This window comes from Limanda limanda, chromosome 9 (genome assembly GCF_963576545.1).
Source record: "Limanda limanda chromosome 9, fLimLim1.1, whole genome shotgun sequence".
Lineage (NCBI taxonomy): Eukaryota > Metazoa > Chordata > Actinopteri > Pleuronectiformes > Pleuronectidae > Limanda > Limanda limanda.
This window is the reverse complement of record NC_083644.1, coordinates 16,809,934-16,834,623: the sequence shown is the minus strand read 5'-3', so window position 1 is coordinate 16,834,623 and position 24,690 is coordinate 16,809,934. Positions and strand designations below refer to the sequence as shown.

The following is a 24,690-nucleotide window of genomic DNA, read 5'->3' as shown; positions in this document are numbered from 1 at the left end:
TCTGAGAATTGTTTAATCCAGATCACGCAGGTTTAAGTCTGAATCTGTGCAGGATGTTTGGATCTGTTATGTGTTGCATGTTTTATACAACCATTGTTGATTCAGAGATAATTGAAAAAAATTAGCACAAGGACGTTTTACCACCAGAACATACTTTGTTATAAAATATGTAGTTTCACCTAAAGCAATGTGCTTTAGGTGAAACTTTCCAGTCGTTTTCATTAGGCAGACATTAGACGTGATGGGAAACTTCCTATGGGCACTATAACGGCTAAATTGTGTTTTGACTGAATGGCTTTATATCGTTTTACTGCACATCAGCTAGAAACAGAGAACTTCTTTTATTATTTTTCAACCCTGACAGCTTAGTAAACTTACATCTAAGTGATCCATCAATACTGTGATACCAATAATAAGAGATAAAAATAATCAAAATTCTTATTTGGTCTGTTGTTCAAAAAAATCTGTATAAAGAGGCAAGACATGTAAATGCATCATAAAGCTAATATAAAATCAAATAGTGCAACAGGAAATAAAATGTGATCATTCATTTACAGTAAAACATGTAACCCGAGTTCACTCAACAAAGACTGACACTGATTTCAAACGGAGTAAAAGAAGAAGCAGAACAGTTTCTTATATGATTTGATTGACTTTATTTGTAAGGCACAAGAAGTCCTTCTTTACTGCAGAACATTTCATATTATTTATAGTAAATGTTTGTTGTACTTTTTTTTTTATAGTTTCTTTTTGTTGTAGTTGTTGTTTATTTGTTTAAATGAAGCTATGGTTCCAGACACAAAAACATTTTTTTTTTCCGCCAAAGTACACACTTTCAGGTTTTACATTATACACAAAATAAGTATTTAAAAAAGACCTTTACAAAGCTCAAAACGCTTACAATGCTTCACGCTATGGGGGCAAAAAGTTGGGTTGGGGAGGGGGGGGTAATGTGGCGCGGGAGTAAAGGGGGATGAGGTGGGATGGGTGGGGGGGATCAGAGAGGGGGAGAGAGGTCAAAGGGCAAAAAAAGGTCAACGTACTGCAGTTGTTTCCCCCCTGGTGTCACATCAGGTTTGTAACACAATAGCACAAGAATCATCAAGGACAGACAAGAGAAGATGCAGCCATATACACATAAAGCTTTCTATGTATAACTGTATACAGAGGCCAGCACCTCCCACTACTTAACAAATACATAGATTCTCATTTCTATGTTTATAACGTCAGCTTTGTAACTCTGGTTCTAGTTCATATCGAATAAAAAAAAAAGAAAGGAAAAACTGATTTAAAAAACAAAACAAAAAAACAGAAAGAAAAAACCAAGTGCATTGATCACAGAAATAACCTGGAACAAACATTCTTTTAAAAAAAAATGTCTCCACTAGAAAGAAATCACTCTCAGTTCCCCCCCAGACATGCACTTATGTGTGGGTGTGTGTCACTTTGTCTACATGCTCTGCATATCACTACGACAAGTACAGTATGTAGCTGTATACATACAGCGTGTGGCTGGATGGGACGACGATGTGCCGCAAGTTTAAATTCACGAGCATGTAAGCGTTTGTAAGAACAGCGATGCATTTCATTCCTGTGGTTTATCACTGACGGCCGAACCTGTACAACTGTTTACACACACACACACACCTCGCTCACATGCGCACACAAAGCTGCAGGATCGTCCCACAGACACTTTTACACACACAAAGGGTTTCATTCTGAGATTCCTTTATATGGAGATGTTGGTTTTTTTGCTTCCTGAATTTCCACTGTGTCAAACTCGCACACAAATCAGCAGTTTTAAGGTGACGTCAACAATAAAATGTGCTTCATCATTGTTCCAGAGATTGTTTTAACATGTGTAAAAAGTTTGAGAATGAAACTCTTCATATCCATTCACTCACACTTAATCCATTAAAACAGAGGGGAGGCTGAGAAAGTGTGTGTGCGTGTGTATGTGTAAAACATAATGTCAAATCAACAATCATACAAACACAGGTCACCACTAAGTCCGACCACCTCTGTGGACCGACAGTGCCACAAGTTCGATACCACTAAGGATTCCTCTGCTGGAAATATGTGTTGGTGAATTTCATCCTGCTTCAAACTTTTTAAACATGTGATGGCGCCATCTTGGCTCCTGGAGAGCTTCTTAAGATCTTTACACAGGTGCCCAAGCACCCGTGTTTTTCCACTCATGTTGCCTGATTAGACCTCCTCACGTGACTCTGTGTCTCAAGTCAGCACTGACTGGACAGGGCGATTGAAAGATTGGTCTTTCTGCAGAGTATCACCTGCTGACGGCTTTGTGCACATGACTAAAGTATGAATGAATGCCCCGTTTCACATGATGTGGAGATTACGCTCCGTCACACCGCCAGTAGTTTTGTTGCACATGTTTTGATGCCGTCATGTCGTCAGTGTTAAAGTTTTAGAAAGTGGGAAAGACTCTTTTTCCCTGAAAACTGATGTGTGTGACATTTACCTTTAATACATCAGACTCGTGCCTGAAAGCCAAATGCCTCGTGTCAACCAAAGCCCTTTATAATTAAACTGAAATGTGATGGAAAGAGTGGTATGTTGTCAATTCACAGTGTTTGTAACCTTCACAGAGAACACGCAACTCTTCAGTCCTTCTGTTGTTTACTGAAAGCTTGACTTATAAACATGGGAATCAACAATCCGTTCCACTATCATGTGTAAATTCAACTTGCATTCATTTCAATAGTACATAGGCATTGTCTGAAATCACTCCCTCATTCACATAGCTCAGGTTACTCCGTTGTTTTTCTAGAGAGGTTCTTAAACTGTGGAGGTGGGGTTACTACAGTGTGTGATGATGACCAGGGGAAAATGGATTCAACCAAATTGAAAAAGTTTTATTTACAAGGCGACAATTACCCTCATTTCACTAAAAACTACTTTGGAACTTTTTTGATTCGTTTACTTTTGGACGAATGTTTAAGAGCAACTTCTCTACAGTCAGCACTGAATTCTGAAGTTGTGGGATATTTATTTAGCACTTTTAGGTAATTTTTGCTTCTAAGTCAGACATTGAAGACATGACAGGAAGTGAGGGAAGAAGATGCTTCAAAGTCCACAAGCCGGGGACTCCGTAAACCTAATGTATGGCCTCATATCATTTTTACAGTGGTGCCATACTCAAATGAGTATCGGCAGCAAGTTCGGCAGCGTGTTCATGTAGACACTTTCAACTTCCCCCTGACGAGAGGTCTAATCAGAAGGAGTAACATTATAAATGAAAACAGCAGGGTGGGTGAGCAGGGTGGGTGAGACTGACTGAGCTGAAGAAGCTTGCAGTGCTGCATCTGTCTGATATGAATTGTTAGATCTTGGAGATTTCAGTGGCGTATTAAGATGTTAAATCACCTGTGCAATGTCGTGTTCGTCAAACACGTGGCAGACCTGTGTGTTCAAGTGAATCAAAACGCACTGAGTGAATCTCAATGTACAGAGGGACAATGTTTCCATCTTAGTGGGAGGACACAGATGTTTCTTAAAATAGACCAAAGGCTACTCCTCAAGATCTGGTTCATGACGGAGACTGGGACGGACCGCATGCAGAGTTTTGACGTCTCCAGTCTCGTCTCTGTTTATTAAGTTTGTACACTCGGCGAGGGTTACTGAGCCGTTCCCCTCGTGACACAGCTTGCTCTCTGTCCTTGTTTTTAGCTCAAGCCTGAGCCCGTGAAGGACGCTTCTTCAAAGACACACGCTGCCCTCTGCTGTCAAACACACAACATGCACGCTCTCTCCCTGCAAGTGTCTGCTCTAATATTAGTGCACATTAAAGATGAAAGGGGCGGTGGAGGGGCGGTTGCACGAGTGGCATCTCGGTTATTTGTGTTGCTACCTCTGCTCTCTTTAATGTCTGATTAAAAAAAAAGTTGCCTTGTATTTAAGGTGCTGGCCGGATTGATCTGACGTACCTCACAGGGTCGGGCGAGGAGGATCGTAAATGGGGGGGATTACTTACTAAGGTGGGTTTATCTAGACTGACAGCTCTCAGCACGAGGTTAGCTCTTACAAGGTGCTTTTCCTTTCTCCATATAAATTCAGGATTATAAACGATCTCTATTTTTCTGGAGGTTTCTTATTAAAAACAATTTTAGTCAGAATGTGACGGTAGCTGTAGGAAACTAAACAACAGGTTTATCGCTCGGGCATTAGGCAATTTTCAAACAATTCTCTGATCCATCAAATTTGAACTCAAGGCCAATTTTAGGTTTGAATAAATGCATGCAATGTGAGCTGCCACAAAAAAAAAATCCACACTATTAAGCTATGTGAGACCTTATCTTAGGAAAGTGAGTTTTGTAGGAATGATGGGATGTGTGCGACAGTTTTTACAACTCGCCAAAGAATCCCTCTGGTTAACATTTAGCTTGTCTTAACACCTACAGGACTGCATGTTCATTCCCACAGATCAGTCCTGTCTGACAGTGCTGTCCAAGCCCCCTCAGAGCAGAGGCAAGAGGTGGGGAGGGGGGACAGGAAGAGAGGGATGGTGAAAAAAAACCTGAAACTAAACATGAGACAGAGCGACAGGACGGCAGGAAGCAACCGAAAATAGAAAGTAGTCCTGATAAAAAAGAAAAAACATGGTAGAAACAAAGTTGTATTACATACAAAAAAAAGAGAGTGTTTGAGGAAAAGACACAGGATACAAGAAAGAGACACTGATGTGATAGAGAGAAGGGAGGATAAAAAACATCCAGGTAAATGGTAAATGGTGAAGGGATTAAAGCCAATGATAGCTAAGGTCAGATAGAGGGAGACCAGGAGAGCGACTGTAGGCCAAGGGGGCTCGGATCTCTGGATTCAGGTCTCTGGATAGAAACAGAGCTGAACTGGAAACCATCTAATCAGACTTGTCTCCGTCCTCCTCGCGGTGGCTGTCGACTCCTTCGCGTGACGCTTTCTCCTCCTTGGCCAGCTGGGCTTGGGAGGCCAGCAGGGAGGAGAGGGAGAAGAGACCGGAGGAGGTGGTGACAGCGGGGAGGGATGGCTGGCTCAGGCCCAGAGGCAGGGGGGTCATGGGTAGGGCCAGGCCCTGGAGCTGTGACAGCTGGTGAGCCTGGAGCTGCTGCTGCATGGAAGACAACCAGACACAACTTAGGCACAGCAGGGCAGACACAGCACACAAATCACTTCAAAACACTGATACTGTTGGAAAATGCTAAGTCTGCAGTGCACGGAGCTCATATACATCACAACTGGGGTTTAATATATAATGCCTGAGGCAGAGCACTAAGAGTTCAAGCTGGGACAGATGGAATTCACGTCATAGTTAAAATACGTACTCGGTAGAAAAAGGAAAATCTGCAGCACTGTGTTTGTATAACACCAAGAGAAAAGGAGTAAAGTAAAAATGAAAAATCCCAAAATTAAACTGACAGTCACTGCAATTTAACCACTGTACTCACACGCTACACGGTGACACATCAGTGGGTTGATGTTTAACACAATCCTGACTAACTGCCTAAGTCTCAGTCGAAACCTACAACCTACAGCTCAGCTCTACTCACAATGGAGCTCAAATGTTCTGCATGTTGCAGATATACCTGACGTGTATATGGTGATATTAGCAACTACCACGAGAAGATATTGACAACAATGGGAAAATGGATATAACTTGATTCTCTCGGGTCTATGTGAACCTGTTTCCTCTGTATCTAAAGTAAAAGACGGGAACAAAATGGCGAGGCAACTGTGTGAATCATGAATCATAATGACAGAGAGGTCAGGCTAGCAAACACTAGACCCATAGTAAAAAGATGGAGTAGATAGCCTAGCTAAGGCTAAACCTCTAGTAAAATGATGGAGTAGTTAAGGCTAGCTAGCTAGGGCAGATAATGATTAAGTACGTGTAGCTGGCTAATTTTACAGCCACTACAGTGAAGCATTGTAGCTATAGCTGTAGAATTGAAATGGTCTGATCCAGCATTTTGAAACTCCAATTTAAAGCTGCAACTTTTATCAGTTTACACGTTTGTCGGACTACAGAAAAGGAAACTATTTTGATTATTTGTGAATTGTTTAAATTTGGTATTTATAACCTTTTGATATTTAACGTTTTGTGCTTTCATTGCTTTGGGCTTCACGAAATGATTGCAAACGTTTTTTGAATATTTTCTGGTATTTTAGAGAAAACAATATTAAACAATGATGGAAATAATTGTTAGCTGCGGACCTAAAAAACACTCAAAGTCATATCTTATAATCAGGATCATTCAGCCTGAGCTGTGGGCTCTTTGAATCTTTCTTTTCCTACCGTCAAAGAAGTAAAGTTACAGTACTACGTCAATTCAAAATTTACGTAATATACATTAACCACTACATCAATGCTAACAGATTAAATTGCCCCAATCATTCAGCTCATAAACAATTATTCATTAATTAATCGCAACAAAGGAAAAAATAGAGTTGATTTTAATGGCTAATAATTGTGCTTCTCTAGCCATCACAAGAGCCTCTGGCAGGGCTGGAAAATCGTACCCTTATGATGGAGTTCATCTCTGGAGGGGTGACCTGCTTGGCCCTCTCTATGGCTGCCAGAACCTGCTGCTGGTGCTGGAGGCAGAAGGGTGGGTTGGGGGTGTTAAAGATGAGAGGTGGAAAGTGAGGGAGACAATAAACGTGAGGCAGAAACAAGGGGAGGAGAGTTGGTGGGGGAGAGAGGTGAAAAGGTTAGATCAATATCAATAGTTGCAACAGAGACCCAACAACCCTCGCTGGTGATGCAACCCCCCCCACCCCCAATGCCATTCATCTAGTCACTCACACACACGCACGCACGCACACACAAAGGCCCTGTGAGACACTGGTGAATGGATGGTCGGCTGGTGTGCTGTAATGGGTGGAGGTCAAACCCCGGTTGGGCAGATAAGAGCACGGCTTATCTGAATCACACAACCATTTATTTCACTGACACACACACACACACACACACATGTATAAAGGAAAAGAGGAGTGGGATGGAGGAGGCTGCACAGGGAGGGAGAGTAGTGAAGGAGAATGTCAAAAAGGAAGGGGGGAAGGGAGGACAGGGGGAAGGGAGGCAGATTGAATATGGCAAAAAGTCAAGGTGGGGGAGGGAGGAATAATAGTGAAAGCGGGGTGGAAAGGAACACAGGAAGTGCGTGATGATGAATGACGGGAGGAGAGAAGAGGAGGGGAGAGGAGGGGAAGGAGGGAAGCGGAGCGAGGGGTCACAGAGGTGGGAAGGTAATGAGGCGGGAATGAGGGTGATCTCATTCCACGATGTGAGAAATAGGGCCGAGGGTCAGGGGTCAGTGACGTCTTTGTGTCAATGTGTGTGTGTGTGTGTGTAACAGTGTGTGTACTTACCTCCTGAGACAGGTAGGGGAGGACTTGTGCACAGATCCCATTCAATCTCTTCACTATCTCAGCCTGTGGAGAGAAGCTTAATTAGTTAAAGGATAATATTGGCACCATTCAAAATGTTTATTGTCAACATATCAGACCAATACATTTGAAGTCTTCCTTTGGACCTAAGACCCTTTATTCCTTCATTAAGTATTAGTCACAAATGTAGAGTTTCACTTCTAAGGCCACATCTACATTAATACGTCTTCATTATAAAACTAAAACAATCTCTGTGCACACAAGCGTTTTCGCTCCCGATTAGTAATAATCCCTGCCTGTACGAACATATCTCAAAATACAAATCACGTGACCATTCATGTATAGACTGGGTCGAATGCCGGTGTAAACAGGAAGTGGATTGTATATTTTGCAGATCGTTGCTTAGTTATAGAAAACAGGAAAGAAAAATGGTGAAAAATAAGAGCATAGATTTCTTCTCTTCGATCGACAACAAGGTAGAACTGAAAGTTCTTAACAACAGAAAGTGTTAACAACAGTTTGCCTTCACAGCGGGTGGTTGAGTCGTGACTCATAAGAACCAATCAGGTGACTGCATCATGATTTCTAAAGGTCTCCGTTTCTGCTTGTCTGTAATACAACACAGCCTTTGAGATTTTAAACTTAAAAAAGGTCAAGCAGCTTCTCAGTTTTAGGTGCTCGGAAGTGTGGATCTAGCCTCAGAGGGACGTCATTGCCTAAGACAGCTGAGTTGTAGTTTTTGCAAGAGTTAATCAAGCAGGAGTAAATCATGTGACTGTTGGTGACTATTTTAAGAAGCAGATGAATTTGACCACATTTTGTTCCTATGAGTGTTTACAGCACCAGCGTGGTGTATGAATTACTGAATCAAAATAAAATAGAGTCTCCATGTTCATAATTATGAACGAGCATCATCCAGTGAGGTGGCGCTGCTCATCAATATGTTTTTACAGCCCATACAAACCTTTAATGGTGCTGTTGGACTGAAATCCATCTGGCAACATTTATAAAGTGTGGCCAAAAGCAGAGGGACATGAAATACTGCGTGCAGGCCTGTAAACATAAACTGCACAAGCTATCACCAACTCTCTGCAGCCAATTCACAACCAGAAGCACATGTGTCTCGCTCTGTTCTACACAGAAATTAATGGGAAGCAAATTTTTGTGTGATTGCGCCGTCCATCCACCTACACAGGACTTCTCACTTGAGCGGCCTCATTAGGTCTGGTTAAGACCGTGTGGGAAAGTACAAACTGTGACTGATTGACAGCTCCCTCGCTCTTCTTGTTCATTCGCTGCACATGTTAGGTCCAGAGGACTTGTGTCATTATCGCTGACTGTGCTTCATCTGTGTCGGTGAGCTGCTTGTGATTTGGGAGCATGAAAGGTAAAACTGCTTCAATGGAACGCAGGCAGCAAATGAGGTGCCAGATAAGAAGTGGGGAATCTTAATTTCATCTTTTCACTGCCTATAAGCGTTGGCAGACATCAAAGTACATATTTGTACACAATGATGCATGTATGTATGTCTGTATTTTCAAAGATGTTTTTGGTTAATGTCATATTTTGATAGGTATCGCACAAAATTGTTGATATTCAGAATATACTGTAGGTGGCAGTTCATGTACCAAATGGAAACCACCTTTCTTGCCCTAACCAACAATGTTCTATGAGGCCTTTTATTTGTTTATTTTGCTGCTCCAGTTTCAGGGTCTTGGGTTTAGTAATTCAAACAGAGCCTGTTGCTCACTGGTAAACATCTGTGGATATGAGAATTGGATTCTCCAGAAAACCACCACAACCTGCACCTCTGCTTCTTGGGGGACATGCAGTCCCAGTCGTGACCTCCACCAAATACAGTTCCAAGGTTTTAACCTGGACTCAAACCTCAACAGGGAAACTTGTGTTGAACCGGAGGTGAGGACAGCATCTAAATGTTTCCGCTCTCTGAAGGTTTAAATCAGACAGAGCCAATCCTGTGAGGACCGTGTTACCACCTTTACTGCTGTAAGGCTATTGCTGCAGTATGGCAGAGTGCAATAAAAGCCAGTAGGTGCAAAAAAGGTCCCTCAGGACATTTTCCAGTGGCCGCTCCACACCAGCACAACTCCCATCTCTCCAGAGCAGGAGTGAACATGCTGCTCCCACAGACAAGAGCAGATAATCCAAATCCACTACAACAGAGCAGCACAAATTTCACACACATCCAGTGCAGAACAAACAGGCTGAGAGCAGCAACTCTGCCTGCAGCTGTCAGACCGAACAACACAGCACTGAGAGGAACAAAAGATGGAGAGTCTGGAGTTTGTTTTTATGGCTTATGTGTATGATGAGTATAAATGTATGGGTATGTGTTAAAGTAGACTTGTATAGTTCAAAACCTTAAGACATTTTCAGACACGACCTGCGGGTAAAATCCAGATAATTGGCTATGGAGTTTACCCAGTTTGCCTTTCACACATGTGCAACACAGCAAGAGGTTCTCTGCACAGACGCGTTCACAACATCAAATCCTCCGCATTATTCAGACGGGAAGATTGAGTTTTCTTTTCATTTTTGCGTCTGTCGTGTGTTAGAAGCGTCATCAACCACCCACTCGCTCGCTGTGAATCCAGCGGGGAATTCCCTGCTGTGTTCACACATCGGATTCTCCTGGATTTCTCCAGACTTTATACTAGGAGGCCATGTTGAGAAAGTAAGCAGGAACTGCAGAGCGTCTCACTGGAACATTTATGTTCACATGCATGTCTGAAAGCAGCCATATAAAGGTATATATTTCTTGTATGAACGTAAATTCGGTTTATATTCAGCTGTTCATTTTGAGCATGAATGTTATAAACTCATTCTCCGGTCATGGTACTGCCATCTAAGTCAAATGAAACCATTTAATTTGTGTAGCGCAAAATCATAATAGAAGTTACAGGACTTTGCATGTAGAACAGGTCTAAGCAGTACTCTTTATAATACTATTTACAGGGACCCAACAATTCCCACCATGAGTAAGGACCTGGTGACAGAAGCAAGGAGAACGTTTTAAAAGGCTGACACTGACAGGAGAGATAAGGCAACACTGCCTGGACGTTTATGTGCTTGAGGGAGCAAACAAACAGTTACAACCGAAGCAGAAGTGGTTTTCAGAAAGTTTGTAAAAATCTGGTCAGCAGAACAACATGGACTGTACTTTATATACCAGGTATAAATAATTCATTGAGACTGAGGCCGACCCGCTGGTGGATTATGATAACAGTTACACAGCCTGAAAAAATAAAAGGCACCAACTGAGAGTAACGTTTGAAATATGAGTTGTAAGTTTAAATTCAAAGGCTTCAACTGAGTGAGACAGTCCGATGTCAGCAAGCAGGTTAGTCCAGAGGAAAAGGGGGCGATAGGAAAAGGCCCTGCAGCCAGCAGACTTCTTTTTAATTCTGGGGACAGACAGGAACCTTTTGTTCTCAGAAAAGCAGAGGATGAGATATAATATCTGGTTTAAGGAGATCAGACAGGTTTGAAGGGGAAAGCTCATTCAGTACTTTGTACATCATAAAAAGGAGCCAGCGAGGGGAAGATAAAAGTTTTTGTAATCATAGAGTGTATCTACAGATGGACGACATAACTGCTCCCTAAAGTGATAGATATCATCTCGCTCACTACCCCTGATGGATAGATGCAGTATAGGTCACAAACTCCTCTTCCTCCAGGATAGTGGATCGGCCAATGGCCATGGACCAAATTTTAAAGTCAACTTCAAATACATTTCCTAAAAGAGGGTTTTTGTAATTTTAGGTCCTTATCACACAGATTGTATCAAACCTTTTCAGTAAGTTTTTTTTTTTTTTGTGCTTAAAAAACAAGGTGAAACTGACTTGTGAATTGGTCAAGTGCATCGACCGGACCTTGACATCACTGCTTTACATTATGATCTCAAAAAGGTACCAGTGAGGAGGCGTAATCCACCTTTGTATACAGTCCATGGTTGTGATATATTATGGATTTTACTAAAATGTTCACCGCTGCATTCTGAATGTTTTGAAAACTTCTAATACGAGCTAGGAGCCGGCTAGAAAACCATTATAAAGTCTAGATCAAACAAAGGCATTGATTAGTATTTTACTTCTGTCATGCACAGAAAAACTGGAATTAAGTAGTTTATGTAGGAGCTGAACAACTGCGCATGACTGCTGGGACACTTGAATGCAACAGGGTCATTATTATGTTTTAAACCCTGTAAAATGTCTGCTGTGAAAATGGTTTATTGATCACGGTATGTAGTTCCTACTTTGGTCTCCTCGTGTGATACCCAGCGTACAGAGACAATACTTAGATGAAATCACTGCTGGTTTTGGTAATTTTCATTTATTTGTTATTCAACAGTGGCAATGCTCAGCGATCAACGGCAAAATTACTGTAAATGAGCCAGAGTTAGCTTGATAGGTTAATTTTAGTCTGTTGTCTCTGGTAGGTTTTTAAAATGGCAACTTAAGATATAAATACAGACTAATATTCAGACGGGTACAATGCATAATATCAAGGAACAACACAACGTATGAGACAAAGCTCATCAAGTAAACAGCAACAAAGACAAACTGCATTACGTCTGATTATCAATAAGCCAATTATTCAGCTGGCCAGTAAAAGAACGACAAGTCTTTTCATAGGATTTGTTGTCAGGAAAAATATAAAGAACCTGACTTTTCCTTTAAATCCTCATTAAATGTAAATTAACGTTCAGCGATTCCAAACACACACTCATTAGTGTGGGAAACATCTGCTATGACCTTCCCAAACTGGGGCACACATCTTGTATTATACACACAAACACACACATATCAGCCATATCAGAATCCCTTTATCACCTCATTAATTAAGTTGCTTGTACTTCATACTCTCTCAAAACTCTTGCATGCACCCCCTCACACACACAAATCACGCGCACAAATTAACAATCACCCAAGGAAGCACGCACATACCCTTTCCTCTTTCTCATCATGCACACTCCCCATCTTTCTCGCATGCGGGTCTATTATCACATTTGGTTGGTAATCATCCAATCCGTCTGAGATATGCAAAGCAGCAGTAATTGTGTTAGAGCCTAATTTGTGGCACGATGAGGAGAGAGGGGCCCTCCGAACAGTCATTAGGCATGCAGAGCACAGCTCCCCATCAGGCGCCTCACTCCTATCTGCTCATCGTTACACACACACACACTCCCTGATATCTCTGAAATGTCTCACTAAAATGTCTCAGCGGGACTCGTTCAATGCTAACTATGAGGCTTCGTCTTTTTTACTGCCCTTTATGCTGTCGATCTCCTCATACCGACTCTGTGTCTGTCTCCTCTTTTGCTCTTTATCACCTTCCTCTCAGTCTCTCTCTCTCTGCTGAATGCTTCCCTCTCTCTTTTGTCCTCGCGTTACATTTTCCTCTGCTTCATTTTAGCCTTCCTCAAGTGCTACTGCTACTTACAGAATGTGAACAATATGTGTGTGTGTGTTTGTGTGTGTGTATGCGTGTGAATTAACCCTAGACAATATAAAACTGAGGCGGGAGATTGACATAGATCATTGGGCAGCAGCAGATTAAATTCATTGATCATGGACATGTATTTTTGTCAATTTAGTTATAGATTTATAGTTCTCAAAATGGAGGTTTAAATAGGAAAGCATACACGGAGACAGAAATGTGTTTGAATTGATTTAAAATGTGTTTCGAGGAAGAGGAGGGCAGATGAGAGGCAGACTAAACAAGCCTAACATTTCACAGACTTCCTTGTGGTTTTGTTCCTGTTTGAGCTTAACTGTTTAAGTGCTGTGCTATTTCTTCCTGCTATGAATACACAAGGACTTATTACTTGTTGAGGTTGTAGGTCACACTTCATAAAAGCTACATTTTAATTTGGGCCATCACATCTACATCATCTGTACTGACATAACCTGATATACATTGTGGAAATGAATCGAGCACAGTTATTCAAGTCCTGGCCTTAATACTGTTTTGATGCACTTATACTTACCAGCATTTATTTCTTATACAGGAAAGCATTAAAAGTAACATTATAGTTACAATTAACATTTCATGTGAACTTAACTTTATCACCTTCAGAAAGAAATACTGAACTTATAACTTTACTACAAGAGTGTGGTAGCTACAAGAATAAATATTTGACATCCAAATGAAATGTGAGCTAAAATATGATGCATTATATTGGACCTTTGAAGTGTTTCAGATCAGGTCCAAGTCAACAAAGTTTGCATGTTCAGACATCAGTTAATATCATCTTGAATAGGTTTACTTTAGTAATAATGTATATAGATCTGCTATATGCTGTACTGTATGTGCTTTGATGACACCTGGACCAGATGATTTACATAATGAAATAATGTAGCAGTACAGTAACGGGATCATATTTAGAGATCCCGTTACATTTGCAGTTGAAAAGACCCTCTACACTGTTACACACAGATGCTGTTCCAGCTCTGTCATTAGGCCAGTTCCGCCACGAAGGCAGAACAACAATTGATCCACGTTCTTTGTTTGTACAGAACAACGAGCTGGAATAAAGGTACAATATTTCCGCCTTGAACAGGCTGTGTACAAGGGGCTACAATGAAAGCCCCTTCACTCTATGCTACACAATCTTACTATAGATAAAATAGTATGTTGTCAGGTAGGACACACATGTTCAGGAGGAAAACACGGTGCAAGGCCGGACAATAGGGCCCAGCGGTAACACAGCTCCATTCCACATATTCCCAGTTAAATCCACAACTCAACCTTGCTTCTCCTCACCGAGACAAAACAAAGAGTAACAGAGAGAAGCGAGCACAGAGAGAGGGAGTGAGAAGACAGAGCAGAGAGGCATTTTTTGAATTGAGTAGGACAGAGTGATCAAGAGGGAGCAATTGAATGTGTGAGAGTGCGAGCGAGAAAGTAAGAGGGAAATAGAGACAGAGGTTGAAAAAGGAGGAGGAGGAGGAGGGGGTGGTGGTGGTGGTTGGCTCGGCACAATAGGCCTAGACATGAATGCTCCTCGACACTCGTTTCTACACATCCCCTTCAATTTCAACTCTCTAATGGAACTAGCGACTCTCCACACCCACTCACATTGTGCACAAAGAAAACACACACACACACACACACACACACACACACACACACACACACACACACACACACACACACACACACACACACACACACACACACACACACACACACACACACACACACACACACACACACACACACACACACACACACACACACACACACACACACACACACACGATAACAGGTGGACATTAACACACAACCACTTATGTGTGGCATAAGTGGTTGTGTGTGCTGTGTGTGCCAGTAATGAGCCACAGAAACACACACATATAGATGAGCATATCCTCTAATAGAGATAACCAAATTCTCAAAAACTCACACATATGAAGCAGCTCACACACCCACGCACTCACATACACACAAACACACATTTTGAATTTCATCCCTGTCAGATAAATGAAACAGGGTGTAATGAATGGCACACATATGGCTTAGGGTGTGTGTGTGTTTGTGTGTTTGCCCTGCATGCATCACAGTGCCTGTGCGATGCCTCCTACCTAGAGTTTGTGGCGGTGCATATATGTGAAGGTCTTTAAATCATGGAAGCTGCAAACTCTGTGTGTGTGCGTTTGTTTCCATTTGTCAAAGCCCACTCGGTTCCTCCAATATGGCTGTCAGCATGCGCCGTCAATCATAAGACAGCGTGTGTGTTTGTGTGTTAGTGTGTGTCCGTGTGGACGGCAGCCGATGTCACAGATAAGGGCTGGCCCTTCGGAGGCCCATCGCTCTCTCCCTCCTACAGACTGAGCATAAATTACTCCCCCCCGCTTCAGCCACACTAACTGATGTATGGGCCCCCGACTGGGTGAAGTCCTTTACTCTCCTGTTTCAAATGCAGTGTATTGGGCAACTGATAATAGATTTTTTGCAAATAAAAGAAAAATACTATTCCATTAATGAATGTTTCTGACACCAACTACCACTCTATCAAATTACTTTGCCGGCAAAACTTCAATTGACCAGAAATGGACCACCTTAAACACATTTTGAGACTCACAGGCAACAGCAAAAACAGCTAGACCCCATGGCACTTTGCATTTTACACACAGCCTCAGGTGACATCATTCAAATGTCTCCCAACACGGAGATTATCTTGGCAATTCACACCTGCCAATCAGTGAGCTGCAGGTGTGCGGAGGGGAAATGGGTTTGGGAATGCACAGCTGCGCCTGCATTGACGGAACCACGCGGAGCGAGGAGCTATTTTGTATGTTCCACGTTCTGGAAGTAAAAGTTTAATCCTGCACAGATCAGGTTAGATGATCGGCAGCTGGAGCACCTCCAAGGTTCTGACGGCCATCAAGATCTCCCTGCTGAATCCTCAGCATGGACGAAAAACAAGTGTGGTAACGGACTGCGGCGAAGGATCGGTTGTCATCCTTCCACAAGGTTTCAAAACGATGCTGTCCACACCACTAATGGCGAGCTGACGTTAAGAAGCTCACGGTGATTTCTGTGCAGCACATCAAAGTGATGACTGCCTAACACACACCTGGTAGACCGGTGCATAAAATAATGAAGGTCAGGAAAAGATGGTTGTGAATTCCTGCTCAGAGTTTAGTGAAAAACAATTTGAGAGTCTTCTTTGGCTTCTCCATGGCAACAATGTCATGGGAACTGTAATATTTAGCTATTTGCCCAGTGTAAATAATTTTCCTGAATATCACCCTGATGTGTAGAAAACATTCAGATAATTTTCCATTAACCTGCAGCTCTTTTTAAGTGTTTAGAAGCTTCTTTTTTTTTTTAACCAACTTTGAGCTTGAAGACTTAACTTGCTGCAAATACACTGCAGACTGAATATTTTCTCACGCTGCCCGGGGAAATATTGAAATAAATATATAAACAAGGACCCTTTATTTTAGGAAATATTTCACAGCCTACACTGGTACACAGAAACACAGCAGAACAACAGCCTTTAACAACTATGGCAACATTTAACACACTGACACAAGAGGATTGTTAATGTTTCTGGCCTATAGCTACATAAACATGCACATCAGTGAGAATCCAGGCTTCATAAGCAAAGGAATTCTTCCTCTAGTTCCAGTATTTAGAGCAAAATCAATCTGCTATTCATGAACACACAACTGTTTTATATGTTATGCTATGAGAATTAAAGAGTTTCCCTTAAGGAACAAATGTAGACTCACCTGTTTGTGCATCTCAATATTGAGCCCATAGGACATCTCGTAGTACTGGAAAGAAAAAGACAAAAGAAAAAGAGAAAAATGTTATAATAATACATGAGGCTAAAATCTAGGAATTAAAAGTAAATAATTCATGAATATAAAGACGACTCTCAAAGCCCGCAAAGACTCTAAGATCTCAGATATTGACTCTGCAATCATAGTTTCATTCAGACCCACCTGCACCCACAAAGAGAAGCTAGAAATAGGAAAGCGAACAATAAGTGTGTGTGTGTGTGTGTGTGTGTGTGTGTGTGTGTTCAGTGTTAATGAGAGGGCCACCCTCTAGGCGTCAACCCTGTTAATCACCCACTCTGTCTGCAGGGGGACTGGCTCTGTCACTGGAAAACAAACAGCACAAAGATCTCTCACACACAAACGTCCGTGCGTGCACAAACACACACTCTGCTTGATCTCACACTGGCGCTATCTCGTATGTGAATGCACGTGTACACACACGCACACACACACACTCTCTTCTGTAGCGGCCCACGCGGAAGCTCCCTAAAGTAATTACAGCACTGGGAAAATGGAGGTGCTGCCGCTGGCCGGGGGAGTGGGGCAACCCGATATGCTATTAGAGAGCTGGTGGTGGTGGTGGTGGGGTGTCTGGGTTGTTGTGGGGATACAAGGCTGGGCCTGCTACTGATGGAGTGGAAGTGCGATTAAAAGTGTGCATGTGTACATGAATAGTGTTTGTGTTGTGTGTGTGTGTGTGTGCATGAGAAAGCAAGTGAAGGAGGAGCAATATTACCTTCATGGTTCAATCTCATAGCAACAATTTGAGTTTAACTAGAAGATGGTTTGAAAGTGAAGATAATAATTCTGTTCTTTTGGGGAAAAGATAAATTGCCCCTCTTTCCCAGATTGATTACCACAGGAGTAAAACCTGAATTATGCTGTTGTGTCGAGTCGACGCAGAGCTGTCACATTCTGAACAAATGGAGAAAAAAAAAACATTCGCTCTAATGATTTCAAAAGCAGAGAACATAGCATGTTCCCGGTATGAAATCCATCCATTTGTGCTGCTGCATCACAAACACGTCAGTTGTCGTGGTAACTATGCAAAGTCAGCAAACACACTCACCTTTACCTATGATCTTTGAATCTTTGTTTTGGCTGCAACTAACAATTATTATTACTGATTACCCTGCCTATTCTTACTATTTTCTGAAAAGTTCAAAAGGTTAAGAAAGAAAGTCAAAATTATTGGCTACAATATCCCACAGCCCAGGGTGATATACAGAAAAATAAAATTACGTCAATGATTAATCAGTTGTGAAAATCGATGTAGCCTACAACATAACCCTAGGTGCACAACCCCAGAAAAGTAAATTCACATCATTGTCATTCCTAGCATTTCTTGTCCAAACACTAAACATTGGCCAGCTGACTGAGAAGAAGATAAGGCACGCAATGTGTAAACATGATGAAGTAAATTTTCCTTTCAGCAGAGGATTACTGATCAGATGTTTATAAGTTCTCACATTTATAAGTAAGTTTGAATCTTGAATATATTGTTTGTTCTGGTTGGTGTTGACATTTACAATTAGTGAGAGTTCAATGTGAGCCTGCATCTCCTCTGTATCTCCTCAAAAATGTCATCACAACTACTGGACTTCGACATTTTTTTTTTGTTTGCCAGGGTAAAATAACAAAGAGTTGAGTTGATGAAAAAGCTATGTAATACTCAACTGCTCAGTAATTCTGGAAACATGTGCAGTTAGTCATTTCTAGGAATGTGAATGATGAGGCTTATACAACACACACATGATGAGGTGGCGCTGCATCATTTCAGGGATTAAATCCTACACAGATTGACGGAGAGAACTTCTCTTTAACCTTTAAAATTCTCCCTGCATGTAAATTCCTGCTTTCTTCCAGTGTTTTCATTAGGCACATGGAGCTGTTAGGACATAGGGATAACTGGAAACAAAGCAGTGTTATTAAAAAGAGAAAAGACACACAAAGACTAGGCTTTGTAAAAAATGTTTGGGGGGGACAGAAACAAACTAGCTGCCAGGGGAAGTGCACCGTACTGGGCTGTACAACCTGAATACTAATAGCAAACACTAATAAAGACGCTAATGACAACCCTCAATTTTCCTTTCGTTTCTTTGTGATGATAATATCAGCCTGGCGGCTAACAAACATCCTGCTGGACATTTACCCAACCATCAAAGAAATCATGTAAACTGGGGTAATTGAGGAAGTGTTTTTTTTTGCAAACCATGTAAACGTGTTATTCACCTTTAACCCTAATCTAGATCAATTACAGTAACGACACAAAAGAAAATACAGTAATGAATTTCAGAGGGTAACTCATCTTAAACTACAAATAAAATACATCCCTAGCATAATCTTGTAGTCCAGCGATCTTAATGGTGATGGCGTTATGAGCTCCTGGCTAGGGGCCGGCTAAAATTCATAAATAGTAGGCAGTCAGACGAGGAACACTTAGCTCACTAGTGTCCTTGCGAAACATTGCTAGCTTGAGCAGTAAAGTCAAAAGTCAAGCTTAAGATAAGATTTAGAGCGCCCTCTGCTGAGTCACAAGTAAAACTTAAACACGATTTAAACATAATTTGAAACCCAACCATATATGAAAATGGACAACTTCACTGCTTCCAAAAGTGATGCTGAAGCTCTTATTAGACTGACGTTTGTTCAAGTCCTAATTTCTGCTGTTAATTAGATTTTTTTAATTATTTTAAAATCAAATCATTAATTATTAGCAATTATATAACAAATTATTGCTATTTGATGTAATAAAAACAAGGTTAAACTTCATGATTGACAGCTGAGACATTCTTGGGATTGATTGAGCACGTGAATCAGCGGGACGTGATTACTGCTATTCCATCGCCTGATTGCCACAGCACAGACTCTGGCTACAAATATGAAAGATGGCAGCGTTCGCAGAATATTTTAGCTTTACTTATGGAAGTGGAGACACGCTATCCATCTTTATATAGTCAATGATTTGAACAGGTCATTACAGGTTCGATATTAAAATGTTCACGTTTGAGCAAATATTTGATTTTTTAATAAGAAATATCAGTCATCGTCTATTTGTGTGTGTGTGAAAGGCTACAAACAGGCTAACAATGCCTGAGTGAGTGTGAGAGCGTGTGCAATCGTTCTTGTGTGACACACAAACACACAGAGGAAGTATGTGCGTGTGCGTGTGTGTGTCTGCTGGCTGGCTGATGGTGGAGAGAGCAATGCGGCGGCACAGATTAGATGAGATTAAAGCCAGTCAGAGGATCAATTAGAGGCAAAACATCAGACGGCTACACAGCCACGGCCAGCAACAATGAGATTAGCCTGGAGGTGGAGCAGAGAGCGGGCGAGCACATCTGTGCGTGCGTGTTGGTGTGTGAACACTTGTGTGTGTGTGTGGAGAGACAGGGAAAAGAGGAAATGAAGGGGGGTGGGGAAAGAGGAATCACACGTACAGTAACTATAAGAATAGAAAGGAAGAGAACAATAACTATTCATCACTAACTGTTCTTGCCCAGTTTGACTTGTATCTGGCAGTGAAGCTGCATCGCAAGATGTCAGCAATTATCTTGTTGAGTTCAGTTTATAAGAATACATATAACAGATGCCCCAGACTACGAAAATAAGATCTGAGTAGTTATAAACCAGAATGGCCTGCTCAGAGAGAGAAACCAGACATGAGAATGGATCACATTGCAAATAGAGAGATGTGGTAGAGGATGACTGGAAGAAAAACAAAAACTCTTTGCAGACATACATCAAGAGGATTTACTAGCGCAGCAGGAGATGTAGGAGACATATTCACAATAACAGAAAATGTCTAGAACATGCAGGCGAGTGGCACCTGGGTAGAGCACGTCGAAGGTAGGACAGAAATTATGTATAAACTCCTTTCTGGAAATCACGACACCGGGGTTGGCCTTTCACCAAAATGTCTCTGTCTTTCCAAGTTGACATTTTTGTCAGCATCTTCTACAAATATAAACTCTTTTTCATCCTTGTATTATTTTTGTTTCGTATCCACGACGTGTCAGAAATGTCAACATGCAAACTCACGAGCTGTGAATTTTACAGACATTTTCCTGCTATATTCTGACATGGGGCTCTGGACAATTTCCATTGGACATTTGAAATGTGCGCCGGTGGGAAAAATATCCGCAGCAACCAACTCAGACATTTGCTTTCTCACAAACACCCACTCTGGGAAATTTCAGGAAATTATTTTGACTTTGGTGGAAAGTTAAAATCAGCTAGAAGGTAAAAAATAACATTAGAGGAAATGTTCACCTCTGGTGCACAACACACACTCTTCACTTACCATGATATAATGGCGCTGCATCTCTGACTTCTCACTGGCCAACTTGTCACACTCAAGCTTCAAACTGTTGAGAGAGAGAGAAAGAGAGAGAGAGAAGCACAGCGTCAGACCTTGTTAGTCAGCTTGACAGTCTCCCTCCTAAAGTGCTGACACCCGATGACTTCTCCCCCCTTCATCATCATTACCTCCACTTTCACCAACAGCACTGTCATCATCACTTCAACCCTCATCACTGCCTCCACATTCACAGTCATCAGCACCGCCTCCGTTGTCATCATCATCATTACCACCACCATCATCATCATCATCTTTACTAGTCAGCGCCCGTGTATACACCAAGACTGGCATGGTGTCACTTAACAGGTGGAGGTCAACTCAGAGGTCTGAGAGATGTCAAGCCCAAACTCTGATTTCTAAAATAGAGGCGAGGCAGTGAAGTAAAAAGTCTAAATATAGTGTCAGAGCATTTCCTGTGACCCAGTACCCGCGACAGCCATTAGCTGTAATCATGTCAGAGCTGAAGTTATGCGAGGCGACAGGACAAAGGGGGACGCGTCAACAAGTCAGCCTGATCGTCAAGTGTAAAAGACAAGAGTAAAAAAAAAAAACGCTCCTTGATGTCTTTGATTGAAACAGCCAGTTACAACATGTCAGCTTCAGAATGCTTCATCTGATGTGAGGACTGGATAAGGCTCAGATCATCTAAAGATATGCACACGGTGGATAGGTTTATATTTAAGGTACGTCTGACAAACCTGTCTGCTGGTGTGTGTATATTTATATTGGGGTTTCTCCTAAGCTGTCTGCAGGAATGACAGCCCGATTACAGTGAGCGCTGACTGAATCTTCATCGCTGTGAGTCTTAACTGGTACACTGAACTCCATGTAACACATAACCATAATGTGAGCTTACTCTTCCTCACAGTAGGTTGCTTCTTCTGTAATTATCGCAGATATTATCAAATATAATAAATCAGTCGCACCAATACTGACGACACGTGTGGGCCTACTTTTGACAAGATTTGTGTCTTGCCTCTGAGTTTAGAAACAGCTGATTGAAATACGTATTTTTGGAAATCAGTTCGGCAGAAGCATCCCCTAATGTCTCTTCTCTAATGACGCTTCCTAATACTCGACCGCCTTAAACAGAATCCTTTTCCAAATTTATATGTTAAAAGGTCCCTATATTGTGCTTTATGGGTTTTTACTTTCCTTGATTGTCACAAAAATCAACAAAACATCTGCTAAGTTACAAATCCTTGTAAAGTAGGTCCTTCTCGACCTAAGATAAACAGTGGTCCTGAAGAGTATGAAACAACATGTTAACCGGTGTGTGATAATGTCAATGTGTTATTGTAAAATCCCTTACAGCAGCTGATGCTAACTGCATGTTTCTCTTTGTTGACGTCAATCAAACAACTCTTCCTCTGCATGAAGCATCTGAAGGATTTAACTCTGAGGGAGAATGACGGATATTTGACTCAGTTACTGAGTTTTACCGAGTGGATTTTTCTGTAGACAGGGGTCTGCAACTATGGATCAGCTTTCAGTAATACTAATAAGGAATAGAGATCAGGCGTGTCCTGAATTTAAACACATTCAGTCCAATGTGCTGGTTAGAGATGATCATGGAGATTCCCACAATGGCACGCAACAGATCCCCAACCTGTTTCACTGTCTGGGGGAGGGGGGGGGATGTTTTTTGTGTGTTTTTTTTTGTGCTGGTGAGGAGCGGTTTTATTCTGCAGCCTTCTTCGTGTGTGTGAATGAGTAGCCTCCACTTATTCAAAATGCTGCCCTTCCCTCCTACATAAAACCCTTTCTGCCATCCCTGTGTTCATGTGTAGGCTGTGTGGTGGGTTGTCATGGCGACAGGCCTCCCTGCTGCCAGCCTACCTGGGATTGGCTTTGTGCCTCCTCTGATTGGTGTTCAGCAGCCCCTGGGCCTGCGCCGCTGCTCTCAAACGACACTTTGATGGAGTTTTATTGCCGAGTCTTCCGTCTCTAAATCGCTCCTGCTGTCATCTTTATTTTGATTTATGTATTCCCTGATCTATTTATGCACGTGAATGAGGGGAGGGGAGAAGAGTGGGGGGGGTGGGGGGGTGGGAGGAGGAAGACTGTGACAGCTACAATGCTTGCTACTATACCCGGGGGAACGCCTGCGGTACATTTGCCTTTTAAAGGCTTCAGCACCAGACAAGCACAGCGCAGCAGCAGCGCGCTACAAAGCCCTGTCTGTGGTTCCCAAGCCCCCCACCCCCTTGCAGCCCCCCTCCTGAGTCAATAGGCACTGTATGCATGTTCTGTATGCTCAGACAAAAAAGGCATTCTTTCAACTGCGCCCTGCCTCTCTGAAGGGGGTTAAACGGTGCAGCTCACCGTTGTGGGAATTACACAAACCAAAGGCGAGGAAGAAGACACACGGGGTGTTATTGCAGCTTCAGAATCCTCCACAACAAGAGCGATCAGACCAGAGCAGGGATTTTGCACACAATATGCCAGGCTTGCCTGCCTGCGCCTGTCTCGGCAGAGGGAAGCCTCTGGAAGGTTCTCGGAGAGCAGGTACAGAGAAACAAACCAAACTCCTCAGGAGGGAAAGCGGCCTTCAAAGACTGACAAAGGGAGGTTCTCTCGCTGAGATGCAGACCCCGTGGCGTCCTCCCCTCTTTATAAGTACTATCAAAAAGATCGGTTAAGATCAAATCGGGCACTTTGGAGGTGCCTGAGACTTCTGGCACTGTAGCGGTATTTAAGCAGTAAACCAAGATCGATAACCAGGGGTCAACGAGATTGACTTAGCTATGAGTCTGTTTTGTGTGTATATGCCTGTATGCAGAGTGTTTCTGTTTGCACCTGTGGTATTGTGCTTGGAGGAACTGGAACTCATCCTTGATCCTGTCACAGGAGTCGGAGGTTGTGAATTTCAGCTGCTGCGATGAAGCCTGCCAAAGAGAAAAAACAAGAGGAAAACGTAAGAACCAAATGGAAAGAAGAAGAAACAATACTTTAAAGGGGGGGGGGCCCTGCAACAGAGAGAGGGAGCAGAGTGACTTAACGTCAACCTGAAATTGGTTGTCATGTATGCTTCCACACACCAGGAGTCATACACATGGAATCTTGTGAAGACTCCAAGAACAAAACACTGCATACACAAAGAATACAAAATGTGGACCCATTGTTACAATCCGATTGGTAAAGCTCTGAATACACACTGCTTTGTTTTATATTTCAACCACTACGAAATAATGTGCCTGCACTCAAATCTAAACCCCACAGAGCCCCAATTAGCCATAAATGGATGTTGACACTCCCATATTTAACCTTCTATAGATATAACCCAGACGCTCGCTGTCCTTGCTCCGGCATTGGCAGCGTCTTTACAGCCTTAAGAGTTATTACCCACGGCCGTTATGAACAATAGCATATGTTGTAAGCCATAACAGCAAAGTGATTGATGACACAGGAGTGTGTCAAACTTAAAACCGCTGTGTGTTAGTGTTTCATCATTCCTTATTGTTATTCTCCAACACTCAGTTTGGGTTGCATTAAGTAAACTTACTTACTCAGGCTAGGATGAATCATTCTTGTTTAAATAAGGACGGTAACACACATGATAAACATTATTACAGGGAACTTGGTTGAGACTGTGTTGAGCACTTTGATGTGTTGAAAAGATTT

General features: G+C 42.2%; 1 protein-coding gene across 2 annotated transcripts in view; it reads right to left on the bottom strand.

Annotated features, from left to right (window-relative positions):
• Window positions 1-631: 631 nt before the first annotated feature.
• tle5 (TLE family member 5, transcriptional modulator) overlaps window positions 632-24,690 on the bottom strand; it is a 41,909-nt gene continuing 17,850 nt past the window's right edge. The window contains exons 2-7 of one of the 2 annotated variants that reach the window (XM_061077581.1): window positions 23,866-23,954; window positions 21,010-21,073; window positions 16,653-16,697; window positions 7,372-7,434; window positions 6,520-6,594; window positions 632-5,110 (exon numbers count right to left, since the gene is read on the bottom strand). In XM_061077581.1, coding sequence (XP_060933564.1) covers window positions 4,883-5,110; window positions 6,520-6,594; window positions 7,372-7,434; window positions 16,653-16,697; window positions 21,010-21,073; window positions 23,866-23,954 — 564 coding nt within the window. In that variant the 3' untranslated portion in view covers window positions 632-4,882. The remainder of the gene's footprint in view (window positions 5,111-6,519; window positions 6,595-7,371; window positions 7,435-16,652; window positions 16,698-21,009; window positions 21,074-23,865; window positions 23,955-24,690) is intronic. The other variant, XM_061077582.1, reaches the window with a different exon arrangement.